The sequence below is a fragment of the Gorilla gorilla genome, chromosome 14 (assembly GCF_029281585.2).
Source record: "Gorilla gorilla gorilla isolate KB3781 chromosome 14, NHGRI_mGorGor1-v2.1_pri, whole genome shotgun sequence".
Classification (NCBI taxonomy): Eukaryota; Metazoa; Chordata; class Mammalia; order Primates; family Hominidae; genus Gorilla; species Gorilla gorilla.
This window is the reverse complement of record NC_073238.2, coordinates 6,751,017-6,769,252: the sequence shown is the minus strand read 5'-3', so window position 1 is coordinate 6,769,252 and position 18,236 is coordinate 6,751,017. Positions and strand designations below refer to the sequence as shown.

At 35.9% G+C, this 18,236-nt stretch overlaps 1 protein-coding gene across 1 annotated transcript; it reads right to left on the bottom strand.

Annotated features, from left to right (window-relative positions):
• Positions 1–3,147: 3,147 nt before the first annotated feature.
• Positions 3,148–14,618, bottom strand: LOC134757054 (histone-lysine N-methyltransferase 2C-like). The gene is made up of 4 exons (XM_063697647.1): positions 14,580–14,618; positions 11,595–11,714; positions 8,711–8,827; positions 3,148–3,255 (listed from the first exon to the last, which is right to left on the bottom strand). Exons 1-4 carry the CDS (start codon positions 14,616–14,618, stop codon positions 3,148–3,150), a joined length of 384 nt encoding a protein of 127 aa, XP_063553717.1.
• Between the last annotated feature and the right edge of the window lie 3,618 nt (positions 14,619–18,236).

Below are 18,236 nucleotides of genomic sequence, written 5' to 3'. Positions count from 1 at the left end.
AGTTTCTCCGCTTATATTCACTCTTCAAAACACTACAGTCTGGTCTCTACACCCACATCCACTCATAACTGCTTAAGCCAGGCTTGTCAAGACCTTCTTATTCTCAAATCTAATGGAAACATTAGTGTTTGTGTTTCTTGACTTCTAGTACTTCAACACTTCAACAATTTCTCCCTCTTTGAAATTTCCTTTTAACTTAGGTACTGGGGTTGTACTATCATTTTTTTCTTCTGTTGAACCAGTTTAGCCTTAGTTTTAAAAGTTTTTTCAAATAAGATGTCATCCAGGATTCCATCCATGGTACCATGTCCAAAGTTGTTACAGATATGTTTTATAATCTAATACGGATACATGCTTCAACGATAATGGAGTAGATGGGACCAGCCTGTTCTCCCATAGGATAGTAGAAAATTGGACAAAGTGTATGAAACAACTGTTTTCAGATATTGGACAACACATAGTAAAGGAGACAGTGGTCTCTGAGAGGAAGGAAACACTCAGGGAGTCCTATGATATTCTGCCTAGAAACATTTTCCAGAACGCTGCCCAGGGAGGGAGAACCTCAGCAGAGTACAATCAATGGCCTCGCTGAGGTTAGGGAAGGTGAGGCAGTGGAATTTGCAGGACACAGTACTCAAAATGAAGAAGCAATAAGGACTAAGAGCTCCAGAAATCTACAAAGGATCCCCTGAAGTCTTTGGTGGAACACCAAGCCGTACTTCTAGAAGCCCAAAGACCCACAACCAGGGAAAAGTACATCTACTGGGAATTTGTAAGCTGCACAATTACCAGAGCTTGCAAAAGTCTCAAAGACAAGTGAAGCACAACCAGTCAGAGTACAAAGACACTGGTGAACAGGGGGTAGAATTCAGTAGTGATCCCAGAAAGGCCAAGTCTTAAGTATAGGGTTAAACTAATGCTAGGACTGCAGCTACCAAAATGTGGACTAGGGAACCCCAGTGGGTCTGTAAAGTTAAAACAAGTTTAAATAATACTAAGATTTAATTTGCCTTTTTTCACTTTAATTTATTCACAATTATACAGTGGTGTTTATAGAAGCTACATGTTGTATCATAATATTACACTGACATTGTACAGGTTGTGCTTCTGTAGTCTTGTGTTACAAAATGTTCCTAGTTTTAATTTCTAAAATGCTGATTAGTCCATAGTTAAAAGCCTCATGAACAAAAACTATGGCATCCCCAGTAATTTTAAAGAGTGTTAAGGTTCTAAAACCATAAAGTTTGAAAATATCCACCTTAGAGTGAAGGCTTTCTAGACTTGCCCCAGCAAGCTTAAAAAGAAGCTTCAAAGGTATCAAACTTATCCACAAACGATTGCCTCCTGCAATAAAAATGCAAGCTGAGCCAATTCACATATCCCTAGTATATTTCTAGATACTGCTGTATTTCTCAATGAGACTGCAGTATTCTATACTGTCCAAAACAGTGTTGCGTAAAAGGAACCACACATAATTTTTAAAAACAGGAATAACTAGGTGTCTGATAGTGCACTAATTGTCCAATCTTAACTTATGTAAGTCGTACTCATCTGTAAAATGGGAATTCGGTAATTGTTGGATGGGTTAAAAGAAATATATTACTATCTTGAAAGGGATCTTGTTCAATTTCCTTAGGTCCAAAACATTAAGTATTCTAAAAAACAAAATCTAATGATAGCAGCTACTTTTATACAGAATATAAAGCACAAAGAAGAAAAGAAACATATTTTATGCATATATAACTCCATTTTTAATTGGCTTTATATACTCTGTGTTTTTCAGTCACATACCATGAGCAACTAATTTTTAAAAACTACATAAATTAACCGTACTAGTCTTCTATTTTGGATAGTATTAATTACAATCTTTCATTTTGATTCCTAAATTCACAAAAACCTGTATTACCCTATAAAATAAATACTAGTGTAGTTATCAACAAAGAATTCTGAAGGAGATAATGTTGATTTGCTTACTATACTGACATTTTACTGACAATGATATAACACAGTGATGTCTGAAGGGCAGGGAGAATGGTATAAAAATCACTCATGATTCACAACCTATTATTGAAACTGAGGTTAGTATTTATATTACAAGGTATGGCAATACTAGAAAAGATTTCCTTGTGGAGTATACAGTTTAAGACCTCTGCTGTAGAGCTATACCTCCATGCTTGCTTCCAGTGGCCATGACACTTTATTCAAATATGTAAGTTTTATTAAGACTGAGTTCTTAAAGAGAAAAAACCAAGAACCTTAGATACAACTAGTGAAGTATTGAGACCTGTCCATATTTAAAACCAAGCACACGATACCACTTAAAAGGTTCCCCAGAAAGCCTCTATCCTGAAATGCTTGAAAGTGAGCAGTGCTGACTCTCGATTATTACCAATTGCATTAAATATGACACTTGTTTTGTTTCTTTTGGCTGTAAGGAGAAAATGTCATTTTGTGTATGAGTGAGCACAGAGGAGAGAGAATGTGGGAAAGAACAGAATGGGCTAATAATTTTTTACTAAATACTCCAGTTCTCAGCTTTATAAATCAACAGACAAAATGAATCAGCTAAACCTAAAATCTTTGTGAATAGTATAAATTGTCTTTTAAATTAAATGCATATATTTTTATGTTTTACTTTTTCAAGACAAAAGCAGGATATTAGTACAATATAAGATTTATAGAGAAGCAAATTTCTTGAGATAGGAAACCCTTAAAAGCAGTATTTAAAGTACTTAAATACTGTCACATATGTTTAATAATCATAATACTTAATTGTGAGAACTGGGAGCTCATGTTACTACTAAAACCAAATAAAAATTCAATACATATTTGTTAACTCAATTTAAGGATGTTTACCTTAATACTGACACAGTATGGATGGTAACACTGACCACACTGAGAACAGGCAAGTAATCTTCCTTCTGCTCCTTGGCCAAAACTGCCACAAACTACACACATATCCTGAAGTTAAGAAAACAGAACATATTTTAAATGGAGACTAAGCTAAAAACCTACAAATTTTACTTTAAAAATACCTTCTTAACTAATACAGCTCTATAGCTAAATATTGGATCACTTCTGTGTATATGAGATAAAGCAGAAATGTACAAGGAGGAATTCAATGAGGAAGACAGTAAATTGTCAAGTTCAAACCTGATTCAAAGTGAATTTGTCACTGCTGGAAAACAACACAACCATAGTGTACATAGAGTTTTCTTCACCATCCTTATTTGATGAAATATCTGCAGTAGACACCTATAAAAAGCAAAATACACAAAATACAAAGTTATATTTTTCACTTGTTTTACACTTAACTGGAAAGCTTCAGAAAATTCATAATCAAAACATATATTTTTGCTAAGGTCTAGAATAACAATTCCAAATATTAATGCTAAGATACTACAGTAAAATGGAGTCATGACATTTTATTATTCAACTCATTCTCTCTTTAGAGGTAGAATTCCTTTAGACCAAGAAGTAATGAGAAAATATAATAAACCTGTCTTAGTAAGACTTGATTATGCAGAATTCTAATCAAGAAACTATAAATGATAATATTATAAGTATGTACACACACAAATCTATCACTATTTTAATGACACACACTTGGGATCTGCAATGTAGTTAGTCTGAACTGAGATGTCCTGCAAACATAAAATACAGCACGTAATTACATATTACATGTTGAAATGGTAATATTTTAGATATATCGGTCAAAATGGAAGGCATTAAAATTAATTTCGCCTGTTCACTATAACCTTTATTTTGTTTCGAGATGAGTTTCACTCTTGTTGCCCAGGCTGGAGTGTAATGGCGCGATCTCGGCTCGTTGCAACCTCTGCCTCCTGGTTCAAGCTGTTCTCCCTGCCTCAGCCTCCCAAGTAGCTGGGATTACAGTTGTCCACCACCATGCCCAACTAATTTCTGTATTTTTAGTAGAGACGGGGTTTCACCATATTGGTCAGGCTGGTCTCTTAACTCCTGACCTTAAATGATCCACTGCACCCAGCTCACTGTAACTTTTTAATGTGGCTACTAGGAAGTTTTAAATTGCATATGTGGTTCTCATTATATTTCTATTAGCACCGCTTTAGAATATTATTTTTAATAACATCCAAATTTCAGTATCAGCCAAATGATTATCAACCAATATTGTTCAGTCTGGACTTAGTTCTATTTGACTAAATCAACTAAGTACCCACTGGTTTGTTAATAATTTCTAGAGTGATTATGAAACAAAATAAAGCTCTGAACTAGAAGTTGTAGAAAGAAGACAAGAAGGGCACTGCCAAAATCATAAAATACAACCCTGTTTCTTTAAAAAGCTTATAACCTAAGCCTGGAAAGACAGAGTTGAAACACAACAGGTTATGTTCAAGGTCAAAACATAAAACAACTGAATTACTTTTCTTGAGGAACAACTGAAAGAAGATTAACCAGCTGGGTGTGGTGGCTCATGCCTATAATCTTAGCACTGTGGGAGGCTGAAGTGGGTGGATTGCTTGAGCTCAGGAGTTGGAGACCAGCCTGGGCAACATGGTGAAATACTGTCTCTACCAAAAATACAAAAACCAGCCGAGCGTGGTGGCACATGCCTGTAGTCTCAGCTACTCAGGAGGCTGAGGCAGGAGAATCACTTGAACCCAGGAGGCAGAAGTTACAGTGAGCCAAGATTATGCCACTGCACTCCAGCCTGGGTGACAGAGTGAGACCGTGTCTCCAAAAAAAAAAAAAAAAAAAAAGAAAGAGGAAGGAAGGAAGGTTGGTTGGTTAACTAAATAGAAGGACTACATCTCAGTATTTTTCAATACAAATACATTTAAAAGCAGGTTTTTTTTTTGTTTTTTTGTTTGTTTGTTTTTGAGATGGAGTCTTGCTATGTCACCCAGGCTGGAGTGCAGTGGCACAATCTCAGCTCACTGAAAGCTCTGTCTCCCAGGTTCACGGCATTCTCCTGCCTCAGCCTCCCAAGTAGCTGGGACTACAGGTGCCTGCCACCATGCCCGGCTAATTTTTTGTATTTTTAGTAGAGATGGGGTTTCACCATGTTAGCCAGGATGGTCTCGATCTCCAGACCTCATGATCCACCTACCTCAGCCTCCCAAAGTGCTGGGATTACAGGCATGAGCCACCGTGTCCAGCCTAAAAGCAGTTTTAATGGATAGTACTAATGCTTTATAAGAGCAATTTATAGTCATATGAACCCTAATGACTACAAGCGTTAATAATGCCAATATTCATCATTAGGGAGTAAGTAAAGCCATGACAAATCCAAACATTAGAAAATTATGCAACATTTTAAAAGTAGGGAGGTAGAAACTTGTATAGACTGCCATGAAAGAAATTACAAAAGACGTTGTTGAGTGAAATAATAAATTGCAGAACAGTATTTGAGGTATAGCACTATAATATAAAAACCTGCAAAGTCATTACATGTAGTCTATGGGCACATATAAGAGGTTGAATCATAAGAAATTGCTGCTTTTCATCAGTTCAGAAATAATATTGGCAATTTCATATGGATCAACCTAATATATAAATATACCAAACTGGTAACAGGGAAATAAGGAGGACTGAGGAGTTAGTAATGGTAAATTCTGATCTACCTATAGCGCTTTAATTTTTTTAATAGAGAACATGTATTGATGTGTTATATGCATAGCATTAACAAAATTAGCTTTCTAAGATTTTAGAGAATCATCCAAGATGATTCACAGAAGTAGAATCATCATCATCAGTAAGAAATTAAGTGACTACTAAAAGTAATCATTAATTCAGTCATACGACTAATGATGCATTGACAAGACTATTGAGATATATAATTAGGGAAATGGCTAAAATAGAGATAAAGTATCTATTTCTACCTCCCGACTACTAACAGAAAATTCAACACATTATACACACTGAGCAGCTCAAAGAAATTGTAAAGATCCATTATTATTTTTAAAAGGAAATTTAACCAGTGGATGCTTTCACTGAAAATGATAAACAATATATTCCCAGTATAAACCAGAAACAAAGTCTGCAGTAGAAAACTACAATGTCCCTAGATTCAAGTGGGGGTGGGGAGTCATATTTAAATAATAAGTGCAGAAAAACCAAAATATTTTAAAATAATTGTCCATGCAAGAAAGAAAACAGTATCATCTAGCTTGAAGACCCACTGTTTTTATTTTATAATTTATTTCATGACCTTTAGACTGCTAGAAAAATAAAACCTAACTTGAGGGCAAAGGTAATCTTTGAGAAAATATGTGCTATTGTTGCCTGCATAGATAATAGTGTGATTTATCCAGAAGGTGATAGAAATTTCATTTTCCTAGACCACAGATATAAGCCAAGGAGAATAGAAAGCTCTGACCTAAACTTCACAAGTGTCCCTTCCAAGCAGGGACACGTAAGAGTAAACAAAAAAAGAAGATCAAATTAAACTCAAAGTGAGAAGATAGGAAAAAATAAAGATGAGAATATAAATCAATAAAACAGAAAGAGGAAAGAAAACAGAGAAAAGTCCATGAAAACAAAGGCTGACTCAAGAAGATCAATAAGATTGATAAATCGCTAGCCAGACTGATCACGAAAAAAATAAGACAAGATACAAATTATTAGTATCAAGAATGAGGAAGGTGAAATCACTACAGATTCTACAGGTATTAAAATAATAAGAAACATTATGATCAACTCCATTCCTTTAATTTGTCAAGATAGACAAAATGAACAAACTTCTTGAAAGGTGCAAATTTATGCAAGGAGAGACAGATAACCTAAATAGGTTCCTATTAAAGAAATACAATTTGTTGTTAAAAACTGTCCCACAGGCTGGGCACCGGTGGCTCATCCAGTAATCCCAGCACTTTGGGAGATGGATCACCTGAGGTCAGGAGTTCGAGAGCAGCCTGGCCAACATGGCGAAACCCATCTCTACCCAAAACACAAAAATTAGCTAGGCATGTTGGTGCATGCCAGTAATCCCAGCTACTCAGAAGGCTGAGGCAGGAGAATTGCTTGAACCTGGGAGGTGGAGTCTGTAGTGAGCAGAGATCACGCCTCTGCACTCCAGCCTGGGCATGGTGGCTCACGCCTGTAATCCCAACACTTTGGGAGGTCAAGGCAGGTGGATCACCTGAGGTCAGGAGTTCGAGACCAGCCTGGCCAACATGGTGAACCAGGGAGCTGAGGCAGGGGAATCACTTGAACCTGGGAGGCAGTGGTTGCATGAGCTGAGATTGTGCCATTGCACTCCAGCCTAGGCAACAAGAGCGAAACTCCATCTCAAAAGAAAGAAAGAAAAAAAAAGAAAACACAACAAAAACCCCCCACAAAGAAAATTTCAGGCCAAGATGCTTTCACTAATAAATTCATGTATAATATAAGAAGATACATTTCCACTACTACACAACTTTTCCAGAAAACTGAAGATGAGAATATACTTTCTGATTCATTCTATGAAGCTGGAGTTATGCTGATACCAAAACCAGATGAAGACATTACAAGAATGTAAGACTACAGGCTGGGGCATGGTGACTCACGCCTGTAATCCCAGCATTTTGGGAAGCCAAGGTGGGAAAATTGCTTGAGCTCAGAATTTCGAGACCAGCCTGGACAACATAGTGAGATGCTGTCTCTATTAAAAATTTTTAAAAAGTAGTTGGGTGTGTTGGCACACAGCTATGGTCCCAGCTACTTGGGAGACAGAGGTGGGAGGTCAAAGCTGGAGTTAGCTATGATCGCACCACTGCACTCCAGCCAGGAATTAGAAAGAGAACCTGTCTCAGAAAAAAAAAAAAAAAGAAGAAGAAAAAAAGTGCACAGGTCTACAACTGTGGTGCATCCACAGTTTTATTAATACTCAGCAAGAAAAGGGAGTACACTGTTAACAAGTACAACAGCATAGATGAATCTCCAAATAATTGTGCTGAAATAAATCAGTCCAAAAAGCATACAGTTCTGTATGATTCCACTTATATACAACTCTAGAAAATGCAAACTAATCTTGGGGACAAGAACGGATGGCAGGGGGAATGCAGAAAATTACAGAGGGACATGAAGAAATGTTGGGAGATGAATATATTCACTATCATGATTGTGGTGTCGTTTTCAAGGTTGTATATGTATATATCAAAGCTTATGGAATTGTACATGTCAAATATAGCTTATATCAACTATACCTCAATAAGCCTGGTTTGAAAATTTTTCTTTTTGAAAAAAGGACGAGAATCCAAGCTTCCTTATTCCTGGTTTAGTAGTAAACTTGAACAATTTCACCTGTCTCCTATACTTAAAATGACATTTCAGAATTTTAAAAACAGGATTTTAATAAATAGCAAAGTTATTACATAAAATATTTGCTAGTAGTTAGCAAATATATTTGTAATACACATATAAATAAAGCCTCATAACATGATAGTAAGCAAATATCAATCTTAAAATTTTTTAAATTAAAGAGCAACTATATTACATACTGACTTTTTAGAGAGGGTTGGCATAGAAAGATAAGGAGTCAAAGAGGAAGGTAAGAAAAGAGAAAGGATGAGAAAGTAAATATACAAGAAAACGTAACCAGAGGCTCAAAAAAAAAAAGCAAAGTAGGACAGTAAAATAAACATTTTGACCTATTTATATGACTCTTAAGTTCAAAATAACTTGCTATGAGATTTTCATCATTAACTGACATTTAGATTAGAGAAAATATACATGAAGCAAGCCTCACCCCAGGCAATACAACAGCTCCGATTCCACTTTTCAGCTTTGACCTGCCTCGGCCACCTCGCCCCGACAGTCCTGCACCTCGAGGTCTCCGCTTTCCTGGAAATCCAGACCCACGGCCCTATGTAATAGATTAGGAAAAGTCAACATTCTGTGACAGCCCAAAATAATTTTTAAATCCAAATGCCACTGAGATAAAACATTTTATTAAATGTTATACAAACACTTCTTTAGATAAGTATTAAGAGACCTGGCTTATTATTTTTATCTTTAAAAGTATACTCCACAACTTAAAAATCTAAATATAAAATGCTTACAACCTTAGAATCATACTTTCGGGCTGTCACTGTGAACGCTATCAGCAAGCCTTTGCATGATTTTTCTCTTTCCCACTCCTACATTCTCGGTGACGACAACAACTATAGCCTTATCCAGATATTTCGAAGTGCAACAAGTTGTATTCAATATAGAGTAAGGATAAGGAAGAACTCTCTCATTAACTGGTCTCGCGGTGATTACAGTAATAGCTAACATCTGTTGAGTACTTACTATGTACTAATCTAAGTATTTTTTACTCTCAACAATCCCATATAGTAGGTTTTATTATCCTCATTTGAGATGAGTGTGCTGAGGAATAAAAGGGTTAAGTAACTTGTCCAAGGTCGCTTAGCTAGCAAGTCTGGCTCCAGCGTCCCTGGGTTGGAAGCATATTCTGTACTGCTACATCAGCATGAAAGTTCATTTTTGCTAGTGTGTAACAGTATTCTTCCTGTCACTAAAATTAAGTCAGTTTCCTTCACTATTCAACAGTTCTCTTATGAACTCAACATTTCTACCTCATTCACCATTGTATTTAGAGGAAAATTTATTATTATTGTTATTACTTTTATTTTTGAGACAAGAACTTTCTTCGTCACTCAGGTTGGAGTGCAGTGGTGTGATCACAGCTCACTGCAGCCTAGAACTCTTGGGCTTAAGTGATCCTCCTGCTTCTGCCTCCCAAAGTGCCAGGATTACAGGAGTAAGCCAAAGCGTCCAGCCAGGAAAAATTATTTGAGGATTACAGGAAAGCTGACAAAAGGCTTTGTGAAAGCTTTGCTTTAAATAATCTGAATAATAAATACTTGAAATGGAAATAATTTATCTGACTTCTTACACAAGAAATAAACCTATTGGAAAATGTGTTAAATTCCCTGATAATTTCAGACATTAAGTACCAGAGTATGGTGTTCCCTGCCCCCTCACCCTTGTTTGTACTAATTAATTACTCCTTGAAAAAACCTGGCACCTACCTAAGTAGATGAATTATGTATATTTAAAATTATCCAGATGCTCAGGAAAATACTTAGGTGTTTCCCTCACCATAAGTTAAATAATATGTCATATCTTCAACTGATGTCCCTATCATAGTTTGAAATGAACTTATTCCCTATTTAGCAGAATGGTTTCCAAGTCAAAAATTGATGGTGATACTGTAAGCATAAAATAGAAACACATGAACAAAAGGAATGGGAGGAATGGCTTTTTTCCCTTTGGATGTAATAAATACAGCCAGCTCCCAGCTTCAAACTGCCACTCCTGTCTTCTCTTACCCTGCTCTCCTTGAGATCCCTTTTGAGAAGTGCATCAGCTTCTTTGCACAACAGATGGATGGGGTCAGGTTAGTTTTTTGGGTTTTTTGTTTGTTTGTTTGTTTTTGAGATGGAGTCTCGCTTCTTTGCCCAGGCTGGAGTGCAATGGTGTGATCTTGGCTCACTGCAACCTCCGTCTCCTGGGTTCAAGCTATTCTCCTGCCTCAGCCTCCCTAGCAGCTGAGATTACAGGCACATGCCACCACGCACAGCTAAATCTCTTTGTATTTTTAGTAGAGACGGGGTTTCACCACGTTGGCCAGGTTGGCCTCGAACTCCTGACCTCCAGTGATCTGCCCCCTCAGCCTCTCAAAGTGCTGGGATTACAGGCGTCAGCCACTGTGCCAGGCTGAGTTTGTTTTGTTATTAAATTGGTATAAAAGATTTTTGAAAAATTAAGTCAGCGATTAAAAATCAAGACTACAGTAGTCTCTCAATTTATTTTCTCAAACATGAAATGCTGACCCAGAAAAAAAGTAAGTAAAAATTGGTGGTCTATATTATCAAACTATCAAATGAGGTATATTTATACCTCAATATCTTGGATGATATCAGGGTGAGGTAGGGAGGTTAAAAAAAAATAGTTCTTCCAGTCATGAAAGAAAATAAAGTATAATCTAGAATTCCTTAAAATCCTTGATTAGTCTGAATTAAACAGCCATATTCCAGAATATTAAATATAGAATATGAAGAAAAACTGTCATCTCCAGTCAATGAAGTATTTTAACTTTTGAGTTAATACTTTTTCAAATTAATTTTTTTCTCTTCAAAATGCATCACACTACTTAACTCACTTCAAGGACTGGCAGAGCCATCAACCAATGTCATGGGGGAAAAAGCCTTGTCATTTTAAGGTATTAAACAGACAATGAAATCTGCCACAATTTTGGTATTTCTTCTCCATGAGAACATAATAAATTAATGGAGTTTTTTCTTCTGCTTTTTTCTAAGCAACAAAGTTTTATGATATCATGAATGAAAAGGTCCTTAATTACCTTTTGGTCTACATGTCAAGGACTTCTCCCTCATAAAACCAGTAGTAATCACAACAAAAGGAATTAACCATAAAAAGAGGTATTAAAAATGTATACTTGATTTTTAAACGCAAGCATATTATTTCTTTACATTAAAATTTTTAGATTTAAATAGTGTTTCTGGAAGCTCAATCTAGAAAAGAAAGATTTAATTCTTAACACCCAGTAGGGCAAAACAAATCAGACAGAAATGATATATGAATGTAAATGCAATTTTATTTACCACTTTGATGCTCCAAATGGCACTGCCAGGAAGCTGCCTGGGTTTAAAAATTTCCCGACCTTCTGAAATGTCTGGGGACCAGGAAGGTGGGCTCACTGTATTATGGGTACTCCAAGCCTCCTAGGATATGGCAGTTGAGAAAATAGATGTGTAAAACTCAGCAACATAAAAGGTAAAAGCCAGCAACTAAGGAATTTTAGAACAGCAAAAACAAATGCAAACGTATGGAAATTTAGGACAAATTGCTTCAAGGAAGGCAAAATAAGCTAATCACTAACAGTGATTTAAACATTTAAGTATAACTTAAATAACTTAAATGTTTGCTGCTACAGAGACATCACTACAATGAAACTTTAAAAATTAAGGTTTATATGATATCAACATTGACTCATGAACTGCAATTACTGCACCAAAAAGTAAATAAAAGTCAATCACACTTTAAGAATTAACACTAGAAGAAAGTATTGGGGGGTTATTTTTCTTCTAACAACTATCACTCTACTTAAAAGGAGAAATGGATAACCATAAGGAATTCTATATTCTATAGCTATAAACAACCAAAACCAGTAGGCCAAAGAATGCAATGAGAAACATAAGCAATCGATAAATGCATAAACTTTACACTGTAGAGAGCTGGTAACATTCAAATGCAAATACCATTATAACCTTAGCATTTAATCACTCTTTCTTCAGTGACCATTAGTTGTCGGTTTGGTTTCGGTTTTTACTTAGAGAAATGAATACTTTATGGAAATTACATCCAATGGACAAAAGTGAAGAAACGTTAAAGCAAATTGTCCTAAATTTGCAAATTAAAATGCCTAAAGTACCTGATAAATTATATAGAAAGTATTATCTTATTAAAATCTATATAACTAAAACTAAAGCATTTTACTTCCAACCACATTCAGCAATATCCTGAACTAATCTGAAGATGCTAAACAGCATAAAGAAAAATGTTTACTCCACAAAGATAACATTTTAAAGAAAAACAAGACAAATGTCAAACAATAAATGAATATATTTTGAATTAGGTAATTCAATGGTGCATGCATAATTTTACCAATCAAGTAACCAAAACTTAAGACAAGGTACATAGTACTTACCAGGTTTCTAGAATATCATCAAATTAACAAGTACTATCTCATTAATCACATACAAATACCAGGAATTAAAATAACCAGAAATAAGAATGTGACTACTCTTGGGGTAAGAGATAGGTAGCGGAATAACAGTATTTTGGAAAAGCCACACAAGCAATAGACTGGTTTCATTTTTAAGTCACAAACTCAACCCACACACATTGAAGTCCAGCAATCCAACTCATTCTCTCCAGCAAACACTTTATTTTTTTCCCCTCCAGGATTACCCTCAGGTGTTCTTTCTTACCCATCAAATCTCTAACCTAGCTCAGGTAATCACTATGCTGATTTCACTGAGCAGCAACCACTGCAGGTCAATTACCTCACTTTCATAATTTGAAATCAACTTGAATCTGTACCTATGTCTTCTTCCCTACTATTAGTAGGGAAGTGTTGTCAAAAGCCATTTCTCTTTTCTCATTTTACTCATGCTCCTAACATCTGGCATACTGTTCTGCTGGATTTGGCAGCAGCCCACCTGTGGATATTTCACTGACTTCCTCGCTAATCTTTCTTCATCTCCTGTACGTGTTCTTCCTCTATTTGACTTCCAAAGCCCTGGAGTTTCCCAGGGCTTGAGCCTAGATCCTAAATGGTGTTATCTACAATGAGGGCATCTTGGAAGTTGATGCTTCCCACATTCTTATTTCTAGTTTTAATCAAAGATCTCCAAATTAGCAGGATTTTCAACTTCCTTCTTAGCATTTCCATTTTCTCACATAAAACCCCTCTTAATTTTGCCATGTTTAAAATTTCTCCCTTAACCGGTTTCATCCCAGTCTTCCCCATCCTTATAAATGACATCCAGTCCCTTGTCACTCTCCTCTGCTCCTTCAGTCCTCTCCCCCAACACTTCGTCAATGCAAATCATCAGCAAATTCAAGACTTTCTATCTTCAAGTTTTGTCTCCGATCCTTCTACTTCTTGTCACTTCCACCACTAGCAGCCCAGTCGTGGCCACCACCATCTCTCACCTAACCTGCCACAAGAGTCTACTGCTGGTTATGCTTCTCCCACCCTGCATCTACTCAAGCCTTTCCCCACAGCAGCCAGAGGAACTTTTCAAAAGTACAAATGTGATCAAGCAAGTCACTATTCTATTTCAAATCTTCAGTTGCTTCTCAGAGCACTTAAAAGACAAACCTTTCCCCAACTCATCTTGTGGCACTTGTCTCCCTGCTGCTATGCTCCAGCTATTCTGGCTTCCTTGCTGTCCTTCAAACATGCCAAGCTCTTTATCAGTCAGAGCCCAACTGACTCAGAACACTTCACTATACCATTCCAGCCCTTCAATAAATGTCTGGCATTTTCTTTCTTTCTTCTTTTTTCGAGATGGAGTCTCGCACTGTCACCCAGGCTAGAGTGCGGTGGTGCGATCTCGGCTCACTGCAACCTCTACCTCCCAGGTTCAAGCAATTCTCCTGCCTCAAGCCTCCTGAGTAGCTGGGATTACAGGCATGCACCACCACGCCCGGCTACTTTTTGTATTTTTAGTAGAGAAAGGTTGTCTCCAAGTTGCTCAGGCTGGTCTCCAACTCCCGACCTCAAGTGATCTGCCCACCTTAGCCTCCCAAAGTGCTGGGATTACAGGTGTGAACCACTGCGCCGGGCCAATATTATTTTTTAAGAAAATACTAATAAAAAGAAACAATTGATATTAAATAAAATTTAACTATTGACTATAAATATATGTTTCAAGAGATTTGAGTGAAAATACCATTCTATGTTAAAATAAAAAATATGACATTCGATAAATATAGTAATAACATGTTCTCAAAGGTTCAAGGGGCTAAAGCTAATGAGAAAAAGTTAAATATAAACACCTTACAATTTACCTAATTACTTGAAATAGAAACTTATCTTCATTCCTGTATTTCTCCATTTTTCCAGTTTCTAATGTCTACTTCTTTCCATTTTGTATTTTCTTGTATTGAGGCAATTTAAAGAGGATATGCCAGGTCTTCAGAAAGCCAGGAAATGAACATAAGCACTCTGGAACCTATCTGAACTTAATTTTTCCAAGATTTTTTTAATGGTTAAAAATTGGCTCAACTGGGGATACTAAGAGGAAACATCAGGGGCAAAGGGGATTTGGGTTAAACAGATCGAACAGGATTCTTACTGAAGGCAGGCCAGACTGATCAGAAATCATCTGGAGGGTGGTGGGAGATAACAAATTTGATCAGATATCAAAGGTGATCAGTACTGAGAGTGGGGGATTCTTTGCAAGTTTCTTCCTAAACCTGAGAGATGTGGGCCAGACTAGGACGAACACTGAAGGCTGAGGCTGAGAGGAGGCTTAGAGGATCCTGACTAGAGTTTGGGCAAGGGGAGAGGCTTTGTCAATGCAAACATGCATTCAGCAATATTACCAAGTACAGATGCATGCACATAAAAATACTGAAAGGAAATATAAGAACATGTTTAAAAATTTTTAGTGGCTTATTTATTTTATGTAATTTAAATATATGTATATATAAAATTAAGGTGTACTTTGAACACATACTAACACATTCAAAGAATTAAGTATACGTTTGATAATACATAATAGTTACAAAATAAGCAAGGTCTTCATGCAAACGAGTTTAGAATTTCCAGGGTTTATTACTTAGCATTTGATTAGCAGGCCTGTAAATTCTTCTGCTGCCCATTCATTGCCCACTTTATTAAAAATTCCTCAAGTGGATGCATTGGAATGGAAGAAACACTGACTCTTTCCTTCAAAGAAGGAAACAACAAACCTTGTTTGACAACCCTGTCAAACAAGACAAGGACCAAGTGGCCAGTGGTAAGGAAAGTTGGTCAAACTAATGAATGACATTTTAGATTAAAAGTGAATTTTATTTAACCCAATTATTCTTATCCTATGCACACAAATTTGAATTTAAGTTAGCTTGATGCAGATGGTCACCCCATTCCAAAGCATGGGTCCAAATACCCTAAGGTTCCAGGAGGAGCCAGCTTTCTTCAGAAGGTGGCAAGTGCATTGCAAAGTACTGAGGAAAACTTTCTTTAAAGTATCTTTTTTCATCATTCCATATTTTGCTCCTTATAATTGCAACTGCTCTCCTTATACATGTCTCTTTTGAAACTTCTCACTTGTCTAAGATGCTATTGTTCCTGCTCATCTTTTTTTTTTTTTAATAGCATAGTCTCTCTCCCTCGTTGCCATGCTGAAAAGGCTTCTGACTTGCTGTTCTTGCCAGGAAACATTTCTGCAGGGCGTATTGGAGTGGAACTACTTACAGAGTGTCAGGGCAAGTCCTTACATTTGTTTATGCTTAGGACACAACACAGAAGATAATTTTCTAAGTTAAAGATTGTATGATTTTATCTTGACTTCAGAAACTGGTCATACTTTTTTACTTTAGTTTCTAAGAACCTCAGAGCTGAACTTGAAACAACTTTAATAATTCCAATGTGACATCTGTTATTTATCCTTTTAAAAAAAGACTTTTCTAATTTAAATCATTTTATTATTGCTCTAAATTTGCCAGGTTCATTTTAGAATTTTATAAACTGTTTTAAAACTAATTTACATTAAGTTGGAATAAAGTTAACCAAATTAATACAAACATATTTTATTGCACTTCTCTTTATTGTGCTTCACAGATAGGAACATTTTTTCTTTTATTTACAAATGAGATGTTTGTGACAACCCTGGTGAAGCAAGTCTATTGGTGCCATTTAACAAACAGCCTGTGCTCACTTTGTGTCTTGGTTTCACACTTTGGTAATCTTCACAATTTTTAAAATATTTCCTTATTATTATATTCATTACAGTGATCTGTGATCAGTGATCATTAATGTTATGGGAGGCGGAGTTTGCAGTGAGCAGAGATCATGCCAGTGCACTCCAACCTGGACAACAGAGTGAGACTCCATCTCCAAAAAAAAAAAAGGAGTTTTTTTATGTAGGGTACAAAATGCTATCTGACCTTAAGGTGTGTGCAAATTTTTCTGAATTAATTAAGACTTAAATATCAACAGGAGTGATTGTTTTTGTTACAATCACCAGGTGGGTGATCTGATACTTTCCCCTGAAAAATGCATATACAAAATTTTCACATAATTTAAAAACATCCACAGATACATAGCTATGGATTCAGTTTGTGGATCAATAATTCAACTCCTCAGAAGTAAAAGATTACATGAGAAAGTATCTGATATTGAGGTGACAAGGAATAATGTTGAAATGTATCTCATTAAAAAGTGCAGACAGTTGTGGCTAAGACATTGGGTATTACAGAGGTGCATCCATGTGTCCAGTGAGAAGACTTTAAGAATCTGTTTGGGAATAATGAGAACATGAGCATTCCCCTCCCTACCTCTAGCACTCCCCTCCTGCTATTTGGATATTGTGAATTTACCAAACACAGTGATTTAGGTCACTTTTATTATTTCAGAAATTCCAGATACCTTACTACTTATATAAAATAGCCCTTGAAAGGATGCTTACCATTAAATAATGTCTAATACAAAGAAAAGACAAATGTATGTGATCTGTAGTGCATAGTTATAATACAATCTGAATACTACATTTAATTTTTTTACTCCACTTTCCAAGAAATAAAGCATTGATTCTAAATATATTCTCTATTTGTCAAAACAAATAGAAACTATCTAGTGTTTCATTTATAAAAGAAATTAATTAATGGTGTCTCTAAGTTAATTTTTTACTTCTTTTCCCCATATCATTTTTATATTATATAAGAGAGCATATTTTTCTACTCTACCCTGGAATTAATAAACAAAAAATAAGGTATGATATTTAAGCCAGGGCTACCACATTTTTTTCAGTGTATTTAGTAGGTTCTCCTAAATCTGGAAAAGAAAACTTCAAATATAAATATAACCAAATTAAAATAACACCTTTTTTCTTCTATTTACTTTATTTCTTGAACTCAGTGATGTAATATGTCTTCATCTGCCTCTGAGAATACACTTAAAACTACAGAAGCAAATTAACATTTTCCCAATTCACATGTAGTGCAATATTTAAGATTTCATCTAATTGAACACGTGTTGGATCAAATTTATAATACTAAAAGCACTCTTCTACATACTGCAATGTCTAGATGGAAGACAAGCTAGTCAGGTGACAGAGTGAACATCATTCTGGTAGGCTTTTTCAAGCTGTCACTTGCAAGATGTTTGGACTGCTGAGAATGTTAGCCATAATTAATTGCAGAGATAGGAGGCTGCAAATGGGTGAGGTAATGTTCAAATGCATGGAATGATGACTAGTCATAGTAAAAGATAATAGATGTGGCCACATTGCTTTGAGCAAATTTAGAGAATATTTTGGATCACAATGATACATTTCTGCGTTATTTGTGGAATGTTTTCAATGTAATTACATCACACAGGTAGACTTCCAGATCCTGTGTCTAACTTACTTTCCTTGGCTCTGTGGGAGAAAACATATTCTAATGAAGTTCATTTTAAGGCAAATATTTCTTGAAAATACAAAACTGATAGATATATGTATGTAGGTTTC